This window comes from Hippocampus guttulatus, chromosome 8 (genome assembly GCF_054856545.1).
Source record: "Hippocampus guttulatus isolate MCC_2025c chromosome 8, RoL_Hgut_1.0, whole genome shotgun sequence".
Classification (NCBI taxonomy): domain Eukaryota; kingdom Metazoa; phylum Chordata; class Actinopteri; order Syngnathiformes; family Syngnathidae; genus Hippocampus; species Hippocampus guttulatus.
The window spans coordinates 2,058,015-2,072,808 of NC_141268.1; the positions used below are offsets into that span (position 1 = coordinate 2,058,015).

The following is a 14,794-nucleotide window of genomic DNA, read 5'->3' on the forward strand; positions in this document are numbered from 1 at the left end:
GAAATACCAAGTACTCAGCAGAGGCTCAGAGGGGATCAAGTCTTTTCCATCGCTCGTCCCTCTCTTTGGAATGAATGCCTACTGAACGATCGGCAGGCCCCATTGTGCACATCTTTAAAACACGCCTTAAAACAAATTTTTATTCTTTGGCTTTTGACTCAGCATGAGACTTGATTTTTACTTTTACTGTTTTTGTGCTTTCGATTGTCTTTGTTATTCATGTATTGTTTTATTGTTTGTCGTATGAATTATTTTTGCTCCATGTACAACACTTTGTATACAAGGGTGATTGTTTTAAAGTGCTATATAAACACAGTTGCGTTGTCTCACCTTTCCAAACTTTAAATATCAACATGTTTTTAAACCAAGGTGGGTGTGTTGCTTTGTTTATTTTTTGCATCATTGGACAAACAAAAAGTATTACATTTGATCAACTTTATTGTCTTCACTGATCTAATCAGACAGAATAAATATAATATGGTAGCGTATATTTTGTGTTTTGTTCTTAACAAAACAGTTCACGGCTTGGAAAACCTGTCCAGAAATAAATACAAATATATAAATAGTTGAAGCAATGAATCCATCCGTTTTCTGTATCCTCACTCAGTAGGGTTGTTGCTGCTGGTGAGCTGGAGCCTATTCCAGCTGACTTTGGGCAAGAGGCGGTGCAGACCTCGGACTGTTCAGCAGCCAATCATAGGGCAAGGGAACATACAGTGAGTATACACAAACAACCATTCCCACCTCAGGGCCATTTTAGAGTCTTCCGTTGATTTAAGAAGTGTGTTTTGGAATGTGGAAGAAAGATGGAGTAACCCCACACCTCAGATGTTCGAAGCGGACCTGCTAACCATTTGGCAGCTGTGCCGCCCACACAGAACAAACTCATTCTTCAATTAAAAAAAAAAGTTTGCTGTGAACTTACTGTCTCATGAAATGAAATTAAAATAAATAAGGGTACCAATTGAGTATAATCCATGAAAAGAGAAAATTATGAGTTTATCTTCGCATAGAATTCTTGAATAGTTTGAGTGGTTATTCAAATGTTATTGCATGGATCAAAAGGTAAGGATTAAGGGTGCATGCATGCGATAAGGCTGAGATGCAGAGATTATTTCATCGAAAGAATGAAGTCAGTCAGTCCTCTGAGCCGCACCCGTCCTCTGCTTGGTGCCCTTTGAAGCATGCTGACTCGTAGTGTTTGCTCAAGTAAGACTTGAGCGCAAAGCTTTTGTGGCAGCGTTTGCACGAATAGTGCTTTAATGCCGAATGCGTCTGCATGTGGGCACGCAGGTTGGAGCGGTCAGCGAAGGCTTTCCCACAGTGGGCGCAGGAAAACGGTTTTTCGCCGGTGTGGGACCGCATGTGGCCCTGCAGGAGCCAAGGCCGGCTGAAAGCTTTACCACACACCGTGCAACCGTGCTTCAAGTCGTGGGTCAGCATGTGCATGGATAACGCGGGCATTGATACGTACAGCTTGTGGCAGGTGGGACAATTCCTGGCTTGCTGGCTGTCCAGGCTCCGATGAGTCTGCTTGTGTCTGCTCAGATTAGATGACGTTGCGTAAGACTTGCCACACTCACTGCATACGTGACGACCTTGGGTTTTGGATTTTGGTCTGTGACCGGCTAACCTTTTAGCCTTGCTGCTGTCTGATTGACATGCCCGGCCGGGTCTCCGGCTGGAACGTCCATCAGAGATGAGGAAGGAGTTGATGGCGCTCACTGCCGTATCGGACTCGACTGAGGTGCTGGAGACTGGGCTATCTGGATTTTCCATGTCATTGTCAGAGAATTCGTCCCCGCTGCTGCCACCAACACATCCTTGGGAGTACAATGCTGCGGAGGCCACCTTGGACTTGGACAGCTTTGTGTTTTGCAGCACCGAGGGAATTATGTAATCATGGATATAGCCTGGGGAAAAGTGTATGTACATTTCATGTCAGAAACATCTTTTTGGAATGAAATGAATGCGGCGACTCTTTGACCCGAACATTCATCAACATGAAAACGAATACAGGAAGCGATTGGTGAGAGGTAGCTTCAGCAGGCTTTTGAGTATGAAATATAAATGAGTGCTTAGTGTGCAGTTGTCCCAGTCAATATATTTTGTGACTTCAACAAGTGCTCTTGAAAAAAAGATGTTCTGAAAGGCCGTCACGGCGGAATATCAGTCAAACATAATGTGATGACTTTGGCAAAACATCCAAAGTGCAATCATTTGCCTCGCAGCCGGAGCAGCATCTCGAGTGTGCACAGTCTTAGGAGTAAAATCCCCAGGCTAAATCATTTTAATCAGATCGTTGCCAATCTGTGGCATTTTTTTCAGGGGTTCATGAGCATGATAATGGGGCAACTGAGTGACAGGTGGTGAAGCGCATTTTGGCAAAGGGGGAAAAGGAGGGTCTTTATTTGGGAGCGTGTGAGATGCGCGGGGGGCTGAGGGGGCTCTGATCTTGACAGCAGTCCATGGTTTTATTGAGCCCCCACCACCTCCGTCACCGCACGCGGCGAAACAAAGGCAAGCAGACAGCTGGCACCCTGAATCTGGGGGACAAATGATTCAACTTGAATGGGGTTGGTGATGAGTGGCTGGAAAATCTGTTCATGCATTTCTTTGGATGCTCCTCACAGCCACATACAGGCAAATACAGAGCACCACATGCTGGTCCATATCACAAGTATTACCGCTTCAAATCAACTGCTTGCCACCGTAGTGCTCATGTTTCACTTTATTGGATTACCTGCAGCACTCTCTATTTCCTCGTCAATACCCATCCTCTCAAAACCTTCTCCATCACCTGTTACCGCTCCGCATATGGGCAGTTGCGGCAATCCTACTCTGTGGCTATCCTGCACGACCAGATGGAGAGACATGGAGAGATGAGGGAGGCAGGAAGTGGGGCACGATAGGAGGGGAATCTCAAGGGCACCTGCGCCGTCTAAGAACGACATGGTCCCATGTGACGATCTGTTTTATTATTTTGCTGTTTTCATTTGGAACTCGCAAGAGTTTGTGTTGTGTATTCTGCCCGGTCCCCACATAGACAGTATGCATGCCATCATCCAAGCCAAAGACAGCTGTTTGATCTTGTTTGGGTATTAATCTGACTGAGCCCATGTGACCTGAATACTATTTAGTATCCCGAGTTACAAAACAAGTCCTAGGCTTTATGGATGGGACAAAGCTGCCTGTAGAGGATTTGAGGTCGTTTCTCAGAGTGGTATTGTAGTAAAAGCAATTCATTTCTTTCATTGTTTACTCCTGTTTCTTCTAATTTTGAAGAAAAAAAACACTCCCAAAGGATCCCAAAATGAAGAAATGCTTTCCCACACAAGAAGTACTCATAAACAAGTGGAAATTAACTCACCGTTTTCACTCAAATGGACAGCCAAGTTGGTAGCTGACTCTGTGATGGCATGTGTCACAGAGTAGGAATCCTCCCAGTGCTGCTGACTCTGGTGGTAGTAGTTAGAAGGTAAGGAATCATGACCCTTGGGCTGCTTCACCAAAAATGAGCGGGGCATTTTCTTATTTAAAGAAAGACAAAGAATGAAAACCAAAGAAAGAAAGAAGGAAAGAAAGAAACAAAAACAGCCCCTAAAGACAGGAAAAGACTGTTGAGTTTGGGGGGATTTTGGTGGGGGGAGAAGATAACAGCAAAAATGCACTACACTCTTTCAAGTACAAAAAAGCCTTAAATATCTTAAAAGAAAAGGTTGATAGGAAGGGGAGAGAAGAGGAAATGTGTTTAAAAAACAGCAAAACAGCAGAGAGAAAGCATAGACAGAATGGTGATGAAGATGGAAAGTGGTGTGGAGGAAACTGAGACACAGAAAGAGAGAGAGAGAGACAGAGAGAGCGAGGGGCAGAGCGAGAGAAAGAGAGAGTAAGAGAGAGAGATAGAGATAGAGATAGAGAGAGAGAGAGAAGTAGGGGGTGGAGAGGGTGGGGGGCGATGGATGCTCAACAAGCTGAGATCAGCATTACTGCAGCCTTTTATATGTGGGGCACGAGACCCAAAGATCAGGTGGTGATTCCAAGAAGGGAGCTGCTTAGCATTAATCCATCAAACATCCCAAGGGACAGACATCAAATTACCACCACCCGTCTGTGCTTTCTCCTACATGCGCGGACACACACACACACACACACACACACACACACACACACACACACACACACACACACACACACACACACACACGCAAATGCAGCCGACCAACCACACCATCACCACCAGCACCGCCGCCGCCGCCTCGTCCCAGTGGGTCTTCCTCCCCCTTCCTCCCCTCCAAGTGGAGACAATCGTGGTGCAGGAGCATGTGGGAGACACGACACAAAACATCTTGTCTGCCATTGTCTCTCAATGAAGTAGCTAAACACAGTTTATACCACACCCAGCACATGCCACCTTCCTGCTAACCCCTCCATCTTTGATCATGCATCATAAACCAGACTTATCTGTTGGAATCTGAAATCGTAAATGACAATTGCAGTGACAATGACAATATATATATATATATATATATATATATATATATATATACACATGTATATATATTTTGCATTGCTCTATAGTATTTTGTTAGTTTCATATTGACTATGCACAGGTACAATTGGGTATAACGAGATGTTTGCGCCATTGTAGGCTATAACATTGCCTTTTCCTGGCCAATCGCAGCGGCATCTCTCATTTGCATTGAGATCAGGGCGGGAGCAGAAATAGACTCGCTGGGGTCCCAGAATGACATTAGCTGGTAAACTGCAAGATCTCCCCTTGTGGATGATGTCGTCAGCCGCACATGTGATGCGGGCAATTGGAGACCACCTGAACACCCACAACCGTGCTTCTGTGTGTGGCCACAAACAGTCGTGCCACGGTCAAGGCCGTGCTATTAAGATGATAATGATGAAAATTCGTTATTATGCGTTATTTCAACAATGATTCCAAGGGATTGTCACAGGTTCTTGTCACATTTATTAATTAAATAGATGACATCCACCAGACACGTCTGCAAAGTGCCAAATCTGCATGTCTGCACCTTGATCAAAACCTACCAAAATCGCCTTATATCACTTGCACTGCATAACAGAACTCCATTTTGGTCAGCGCACGGGCACCTCTCCACCAAAATTGGGCCCCAAATATCAATATCTTTTTCTCCACAACCAAATACTGTACCCTCTCCCCATCGATGAAAGTATTCCAAGGGGGATCCACATTACAGAATGGGGCATATAGCCTAAGAGAAGGCAGCTAGATATTGACAGCAAGTTTCAAAATTCTCCATAACTACCCCGGTCAACAAAAATTTCAGGGTCATCATACTTGTGCGCTTAGCTCAGACAGCTAATGTGCTTTGACGCCACTGTGTATGTTCCATTGACCAGCCAAAGTCATATTGCTCCTTGTTCAAAAACTTCCTTTGACAAGTGAGGCTCGTGGACGCCACCCCATCAGGTGGATGTCTCGGGCCACCGCCCTTCCTACCCTACTTTGCATACCACTGGTAATGTGGTGCCAAAATTCATTTCGATTAACTTTCATCCTTTCTAAAAGCTTACCGCGACTTGACCTTCATGCTCTCAATAAAAACATACAGTGTAACCCTGAACTGTATAAAAGGACACCCAAATTGACTTCCAGTCAGGAACAGGCTGATCTCTGTGGTTATGGGTTCACAGGTTTGCACTGTGATTTGCAAGAGAAAGCTTCAGCACAGCTTATTCACAGATGGCTCTATTCAAAAAGTGTGACTGAATGATGACAGATGAATTCCTTGTGAATTCCCAAGATAAATTGACTCTAAAATTGGTTGACTTACGCCTGTGCGCTTGGCAAAAAAAAAGGGCGTAACTTCATTTTCATGGCAACCCAAGTCCAGTCTAACGTGTTTGGAGCCGAATTGTTGTTTGAGCATTGCGGCACACGTTGTGGCAGATAAGGTGCCTCGCCTCTCTTTCATCCGACAATTTGGCTTCAACAATGTAGTCTGCGCTCAGCCTAAAAATGGAAACATTGTCATTTTCCTGCCGTGGCTAAGGTGTGGTTTAGTTTGTTTGTGAATTGTATTGACACGCTGTGCCTTACTGCACGTTTGTGCCTCGGCCCTCAGTGCAGCTGCAAATATTGTGACAAAAAATGGGCAATAATTTTAGACAGCTTTAAAGGAGGTCTTCTGGGCAGCGCAAGTGGTCAAACACCACTTTAGTGTATTTGATCGAACTGCAGTCAGTAAAATTCAACGCTCTGTGCATAAGAAATATTGTGGGCACCATCATGGGACAATTCCTCTCAATCATTGTGGAAATCAATTCATTGAATGGATTATAATCATCATCTTTTTAATAGCACCCTTGTGACCTGTCACAATTGCAGGGGAGACCGGAGGTGGGGGGAGTCATACACAGATGCAGGATTGGGTGTGTAAGGCAGCCTCCAATTGCCCAACGGCCGACTATATCATCAGCAAGGGAAGATTTTGCAGAGCCACTAAGTTCTGACAAAAAACTCACTGTGAGAGTCAGTTAGACCCTGGTGTGGGGATACGGAGGACAGCACCAAGGATGCTAAAAAGGAGGAATTGTGCAACTGCAATTTAATCGAGTCAGACCTCAATCTTCCCCTCCGTGAGCCGTCACCTGACTGTGGTGGAGGGGTTTGTGTGTCCCAATGATCCTTGGAGCTAAGTTGTCTGGGGCTTTATGCCCCTGGCAGGGTCACCCATGGCAAACAGGTTCTAGGTGAGGGACCAGACAAAGCATGGCTCCAAGACCCCTCATGATGATTAAAACTAATGGATCTAAGTTTCCCTTGCTTGGATGTGGGGCACCGGGGCCCCGCTCTGGAGCTAGGCCTGGAGGTGGGGCTCGTTGGCGAGCACCTAGTGGCCTGGCCTACACCCATGGGGCCCGGCCAGGCTCAGCCCGAAGAGACAACGTGGGTCCCCCTTCTCATGGGCTCACCACCCATGGGAGGGGCCAAAGGGGTCGGGTGCAGTGTGAGCTGGGCGGCAGCCAAAGGCGGGGACCCTGGTGGTCTGATCCTTGGCTATAGAAGCTAGCTCTAGGTACTGTCACCTCTCTTGCAGGGAAGGAGCCTGAGCTGATGTGCGAGGTAGAGAAGTTCCGATTGGATATAGTCGGACTTGCCTCCACACACAGCCTGGGTTCTGGTACCAGTTCTCTCGAGAAGGGTTGGACTCTCTTGCACTCTGGAGTTGCCCACGGTGAGAGGCGTAGAGCAGGGGTGGGCATAATCATTGCCCCCCGGCTCAGTGCCTGTACATTGGAGTTCACACAGGTCGACGAGAGAGTTGCCTCCCTCCACCTTCAGATGGGGGGGGACGGGTCCTGACTATTGTTTGTGCATATGCACCCAACAGCAGCTCAGCGTACCCACCCTTTTTGGAGTCCTTGGAGGGTGTGCTGGAAAGTACTCCTGCTGGGGACTCCCTTGTTCTGCTGGGGGACTTCAATGCTCACATGGGCAATGACAGTGAGCCATGGAAGGGCGCGATTGGGAGAAACGGCCCTCCTGATCAGAACTCGAGTGGTGTTTTGTTATTGGACTTCTGTGCTAGTCACGGATTGTCCATAATGAACACCTCATTCAAACATACAAGTGTTCATAGGTGCACTTGGCACCAGGACACCCTTGGCCGCAGTTTGATGATCGACATTTTGGTTGTATCATTGGATTTCTGGCCGCATGTTTTGGACACTCTGGTGAAGAGAGGGGCGGAGCTGTAAACTGATCACCACCTGGTGGTGAGTAGGCTCCGATGGTGGGGGAAGATGCCGGTCCGTCCTGGCAGACCCAAATGTATTGTGAGGGTTTGTTGGGAGCGTTTGGCGGAATCCCCCCCCCCCCCCCCGGCAGAGCTTTTCCCATGTCCCGGGGGATGCGGGGGACATTGAGTCCGAATGGACCATGTTCCGTGCCTCTTTTGTTGAGGCGGCCAATATGAGTTGTTGCTGTAAGGTAGTTGGTGCCTGTCATGGCGGCAATCCCCATACTCGCTGGTAGGCACCAGCAGTAAGGGATGTCAAGCTGAAGAAGGAGTCCTATCGGGCCTTTATGGCGTGTGGGACCCCAGAGGCAGCTGATGGGTATTGACTGGCTAAGCGGAACGCAGCTTCAGTGGTCGCCAAGGCAAAAACTCGGGCCTGGGAAGAGTTTGATGAGGTCATGGAAGCCGACTTCCGAACGGCTTCAAGGAAATTATGGTCCACCATCCGACGTCTCATGAGGGGGAAGCAGTGCACCAGCTAACACTGTGTACAGTGAGGATGGGGCGCTGCTGACCTCGATTCGGGACATTGTGAGTTGGTGGGCAGAGTACTTTGAAGACCTCCTCAACTCCACCAACACGCCTTCATTGGAGGAAACGGAGTCTGAGGACTCTGAGGTGGGCTCTCCTATTTCTGTGGTTGAAGTCACCAATGTGGTTAAAAAGCTCCTCGGTGGCAAGGCCCCAGGGGTGGATGAGATCCGCCTGGAGTTCCTCAAGGCTCTGGATGTTGTGGGGCTGTCCTGGTTGACACGCCTCTGCAACATCGCGTGGTCATTGCGGAGAGTGCCTCTGGATTGACAGACCAGGATGGTAGTCCCTCTTTTTGAAAAGGGGGACCGGTGTGTTCCGACAACAGAGGGATCACACTCCTCAGCCTCCCTGGTAAGGTCTATTCAGGGGTGCTGGAGAGGAGAGACCGTCGGGAAGTCGAGCCTCAGATTGAGGAGGGGCAGTGTGGTTTTCGTCCCGGCCGTGGAACAGTGGACCAGCTCTACACCCTTAGCAGGGTCCTCGAGAGGACATGGGAACTCGCCCAACCAGTCTACATGTGCTTTATGGACTTGGAGAAGGCCCAGAACACGCTGGAGAGACTATGTAACCCAGCTGGCCTGGGAACGTCTCGGGATCCCCTGGGAAGAGCTCAAAGAAGTGGCTGGGGAGAAAGAAGTCTGGGCTTCCCTGCTAAAGCTGCTGCCCCCGCAAGAATTCTTAGACTGCACTGATTGGGGCGTCTTTGAAACTTCAACGGGCACACTGGATGAATACACAGACACTGTAACATCATACATCAGTTTCTGTGAGGACATGTGTGTACCAACGAAGTCCTTCCGCTCCTTCAACAATAACAAGCCATGGTTTACTCCCAAACTCAGGCAACTCAGGAAAGAGAAAGAGGCCGCATTTAGAAGTGGAGATCGGGCACTGTACAAACACGCCCGAAACCAATTGACAAAGGAAATTAACATCACTAAGAGAAGCTATGCAGAGAGGCTGAAAAACCAGTTCTCTGCAAACGACTCTGCATCTGTATGGAATGGCCTGAAAGCAATCACAAACTATAGAATGCCATCCCCCCAAACAGTGAACAATAAGGGTCTTGCTGATGAACTAAACATGTTTTTCTGCCGATTTGAAAAGGACACCCCCATTTCCCACACACACACACCTCTACCAGAAATTACTCTATCTACCCCCCATCCTCTTTTTCTCCACTACAGATCCGCGAACAGGACGTGAGACAGCTCTTCAAGCAGCAGAAGATCAAGAAAGCTGCGGGGCCCGACAAAGTGTCCCCCTCCTGCCTGAAAGTCTGCGCTGACCAGCTGGCTCCGGTCTTCACACAAATCTTCAACAGATCCCTGGAGCTGTGTGAGGTCCCATCCTGCTTCAAACAGGCTACCATCAGCCCAGTTCCCAAGAAATTGGCAACATCGGAACTGAACGACTATAGGCCTGTCGCCCTGACGTCTGTGGTCATGAAGTCCTTTGAACGCCTTGTGCTGAACCACCTAAAAAACGTCACTGGACCCCTGCTGGACCCTCTTCAGTTTGCATACCGGGCAAACAGGTCTGTGGAGGACGCAGTCAACATAGGTCTGCACTACATCCTCGAGCACCTCGACAGCACAGGGACCTACGCAAGGATCCTGTTTGTGGATTTCAGCTCTGCGTTCAACACCATCATCCCGGAACTCCTCACCCCCAAACTTCTCCACCTCAGTGTGTCCTCTACGATCTGCCAGTGGATCCTCAGCTTCCTGACGGGATGGACACAACAGGTGAGACTGGGAGCAACAACATCATCAACACGCACCACTAGCACTGGAGCCCCACAGGGATGTGTCCTCTCTCCACTGCTCTTCTCCCTCTACACAAACGATTGCACCTCAACAAGTCCAGCTGTCAAACTCATAAAGTTCGCAGACGACACCACGGTCATCGTTCTCATCAAAGACGGCACCGAGTCTGCGTACCGACAACAAGTGGAGCAGCTGGAGCTCTGGTGCAGCCGACACAACCTCGGGCTGAACACACTCAAGACTGTAGAGATGATCGTGGACTTCAGGAAACATCCTTCTCCACAGTTGCCCCTCACACTATCCAACTGCCCTGTGTCAACCGTCGAGACCTTCAAGTTCCTGGGAATCACAGTCTCCCAGGACATGAAGTGGGAAGTCAACACCATCTCCATCCTGAAAAGGGCCCAGCAGAGGATGTGTACTTCCTGAGGCTGCTGAGGAAGCATGGCCTGCCACAGGAGGTGCTACGTCAATTCTACACGGCAGTCATCGAATCAATCCTGTGTTCTTCCATCACGGTTTGGTTTGTGTCCTATTTGTCATGTCCTTGTTTACGATAATACTAATGCAGCGTGTTATACCGGAGACAAATTCCTTGTGTGTTCTACATACTCGGCCAATAAAGATGATTCTGATTCTGATTCTGACCCGACGCCGGATAAGCGGTAGAAAATGGATGGATGGATGGAGACCTCAGTCTGGATAAAAGGAATGTGTTCATCCCTCTCTTTTGTGTTCAGATGGTCATCCATCACAAATGTCGAAGTCTTGAGGCAACAGCAGACTGCCAGCTTCATTACGAAATTGAAAAACTAAAGTGATGACAGAGAAATACATTGCAAATAAATAGCAAATAAAGCAATGTGGCAATTACTGACAACTATAGTTCACAACAATAATAATAATTCTATATTCGAAAAATAGTGAGCAAATAATGTTGAAAAGGATGTTTTGTGTGATGCAGTCAAACCTTGGTTTTCGAACGTCTCTGTTCTCAACCAAATCGGTTTAAGACCAAAAATTTAGAGTTTTCTTATGCCTCGGATTACGACCGAACATCGGTGACCAAACTGAGCGCACTTGAATGCACCACATGACTCCTCTCGCCTTCCTTACACGAGGAAATGACGCTTCCTCGGGTAGACGAGGAAGTGATGCTTCCTCGTGTAGCGTTCCATTGTGAGCAGACGTGTTCAATAATGATTTTTTTTTTTTTTTTTTTTTTTTAAGAGCGTGGTTTCGGTTTTCGAACAGCCTTCTGGAATGGATTATGGTCGAAAACCGAGGTATGACTGTGTATGGAAACCTGCGTTAGTATGACAATTACATTCCTTGAATGGTTTTGTTGTCTTTTAACTAAGGGCACTTGCTTGTATTCTACATGCAAGGCTCTACTACCCCCAGCTGAGCCAAGCAGGTGGCCGCTTGCGGGAAGTTGCGAGATGCAACCAAACCATCCATCTTATTTTCAACACCGCTTATCCTGAACAGGGTCGCGGTAAGGCCGAGGGAGGGGGGGGGGGGGGGGGGCGAGGGGTGCTGGAGCCTAGCCCAGCTGACTTCAGGCAGAAGGCATACTATACGGTCGCCAGTCAGTTGAAGGGCATGTAATAGAGATAAACTACCATTCACACACCATCCACACCATCACTGAGTGGGAACCGATCCCACCCTGCCCGCACACAAGTTACCATCAGTGACGAGATGCAACCCACGAGCTGTAATTCTGATGAAAGCCATGCTTGCCACTGGCGCTGCAATATATGATGTGGGACGAGGTCTTGGGTCACTATATCAGATAGGTCCGCTCCTAAGGGAGACTTGGAGACCACCTTCCAAACCTGATGGTGCATCGGAGTTACCCGAGTTATGCCGCACCGTCAGTGGGTGTTATTTAGATATTTTGTGTCATGTTCCTGTTCGTGTTCACCCAGCGGGTGGCAGACTGGAGCCTTCTGGGTGCACACCTGCTGCCAATGTTGTCATTCGGGAACCATGTATTCAAGGACTGACAAACTGCCAGCAGTTGTTGGATTATTGGTGACCTTGTTTGCTGCTCTGGTCCAAGTGATCATTTTCTAGACCTCTTGTTCACGCCATAGTTGTCCTCGTTCCTTTAGTACCTGGTTTCTTGTAAGTAATATCTGGTTTAGTCAATTGCCTTTGTTTTTGTTTGTTTCGCCTAATTGCATGCTGGACATATCATTGGGTGTCTCGGTTAGACTACCTCCTTGCCTTTTGCAAGAGCTTTTTGTTAAGGTATACTGTAGTTTTTCCTGGTTCTTTCAACCAGCGATTTCTGTTCACACTTTGTCGGTCCGTTTTTGTTCTTGTAAATAAACCTTCTTGTTATGAAGTTTTGTTTGAGTCTACGTTTCTGGGATCCTAAAACACTATTCGGCTCATTTCGAACTGTGACATTTTTAAGATGAAACTGGTCATAATTCGGTCAAAGATATACTTCCACAGTGATTCGGAGGCATTGTTCCATGCTGTTGTAATTTCTGAATGAAATATGATGACATCCACCAGACAAATCTGCGTAGCCCCAAAACTTAGACCTGCTTTTAGCAAGTCTATAATTTCATCTACCTTTGGTCACCGAATCACAAGACGTCCCAGGAGTGCAATCAATTATGCTGGAACGCCTATCAAGGCGTAGGGTGGTCTATTCATAAACATGCTAAAATGGACTTGCCTGGGCACAAAAAGGAAGCTATTCGCACAGGCAGCCAGAGCACCTCAGTCTCATTGGTACAGCCCCTCCCTGGGTACACTCGTACCTGTCTGAAAGCAAATAGTAAGAGTTTATCAGTGAGAGGTAGTGAGTTTTGGACCTAGGCCTCCAGTGGGTATTCTGTGATCTTATCCAGCTCTGAATAACACCAAAACATCACAATTTCTTCTTGAAAAGAGGGGGGGTCAGAGGAGGAGTAAATTCTAAACATACTTTTGATACACACGATCGAGACAATATAAGGAAGAATTACAAAAAAATCTTGAATGTTGGATTGATAGATTCATTTCCAACAGCCAGTGGTGGCAAATGAGGGACTGGTGAGGGTGGCAGCTGCCTGTTAACCCGCATATATACTGTACCAACATGGACCCAGTCCCATCCCCACTGCAAGGAATGCATCTTGTGGGAGATATGGCGAGGGACAAGAGTCGGAAATTAAGTATAGTGACGCAAGACAGAGGACTAAAGTGGACAGGAGAAGAAGAACATCCCATCGGTCTACAGAGTTCATCCATCCATCCATCCATTTTCTGAGCCGTTTATCCTCACAAGGGTCGCGGGGGGTGCTGGAGCCTATCCCAGCTGTCTTCGGGCAGTCGGTGCGGGACACCCTGAACTGGTTGCCAGCCAATCGCAGGGCACACATAGACGAACAACCATCCGCGCTAACACTCAATTTTGAGTGTTCCTTGAACTTGCCATGCATGTTTTTGGAATGTAGGAGGAAACAGGTGTACCCGGAGAAAACCCACGCAAACACAGGGAAAACATGCAAACTCCATAAAGGGAGGCCTGAGTCGGAATCGAAGCCTGCACCTCTGCACTGTGAGGCTGACGTGCAAACCAGACGACCACCGTCTACAGGGTCTTGAAGCTTGGACCATGCAATGCAATGTGGAAACCATAGGTATGCAAACTAGTGCGACACGACACCTCTTAGGGAGGCAACAAGTGTTGCCACGTTCTTTGTTCGTGGACAGGGCCGCAGAGCCACTCATCCCAAAATACAGAATAGGTCTTGAGGACACATTGCGAAAATGAGGTGAATCTAACCAATCTGAGGGAACATTCTGACGTGTCCCTGACATATAAAATTTACGCCGACTTCCCTGAGCTTCAAGCTGGGCGGCCTATACTTTTAGCTCATCGGTAGCGCTCTGTGCCCCCAAACCGGACACACAAATTTGACCCCCAGAGTGGGTGGACACCGCAGGAGTAAAAAGTAAAAATGTCCCCGCACGGGGAAAGGTTGAAACCACAGTTGAATTAAACAGAAACTGAAGAACAACATGGCAAACCTGTGTTGCCAAAACTGGATAATTATAGTTATTCCTAAATTGTTATTTGCAGCTGTGCTTGCTGTATTCACTGTAATTCTTTTCACTGTATTCCTTGAGGAAAACGTTGTCCAACCACATATTTTGATTGGGACTTTTTCCTGCCACTGGAAATTTCTTTCATTGTATTTATTCATGGACTGGATGAATTTTCAATAAATTTCATTGTGTGTTCTATCCAAAAGAGATGTGTTTTTATGGACAACTGGGAAAACAAGATGATAGAAAATTGCCATTAATTTCATACAATTTAAGGAAATTTTTTTGAGCAATATATTTACAGTTAGGCGGCCCAGTGGGCCAGTGGTTAGCACGTCGACCTCACAGTGCAGAGGTACCGAGTTCAATTCCATCTTGGGCCTCCCTGTGTGGAGGTTGCATGTTCTCCCGAGCCTGCGTGGGTTTTCTCCAGGTACTCCGGTTTCCTCCCACATTCCAAAAACATGCATGGCAGGCTGATTGAATACAGTACTCAAAATTGTCCCTAGGTGTGAGTGGGAGCGTGGATGGTTGTTCATCTCTGTGTGCCCTGCAATTGGCTGGCAACCAGTTCAGGGTGTCCCCGGCCTACTGCCCGAAGACAGCTGGTATAGGCTCCAGCACCCCCACCTCCCTTGT

At 47.6% G+C, this 14,794-nt stretch overlaps 1 protein-coding gene across 1 annotated transcript; it reads right to left on the bottom strand.

Annotated features, from left to right (window-relative positions):
- Window positions 1-410: 410 nt before the first annotated feature.
- Window positions 411-3,937, bottom strand: LOC147200818 (transcriptional repressor scratch 2-like). Its single transcript, XM_086117942.1, has 2 exons — window positions 3,371-3,937; window positions 411-1,913 (listed from the first exon to the last, which is right to left on the bottom strand). The coding sequence occupies exons 1-2, from the start codon at window positions 3,525-3,527 to the stop codon at window positions 1,138-1,140; spliced, it is 933 nt and encodes a 310-aa protein (XP_085974068.1). The 5' UTR covers window positions 3,528-3,937; the 3' UTR covers window positions 411-1,137.
- Between the last annotated feature and the right edge of the window lie 10,857 nt (window positions 3,938-14,794).

Coding starts and splice junctions, on each gene's coding strand:
- LOC147200818 (XM_086117942.1), bottom strand. CDS start 3,527: ATGCCCCGCTCATTTTTGGTGAAGCAGCCCAAGGGTCATGATTCCTTA. Junction 1,914..3,370: donor TGTCCATTTGAGTGAAAACG/GTGAGTTAATTT, acceptor ACTTTTCCCCAG/GCTATATCCATGATTACATA.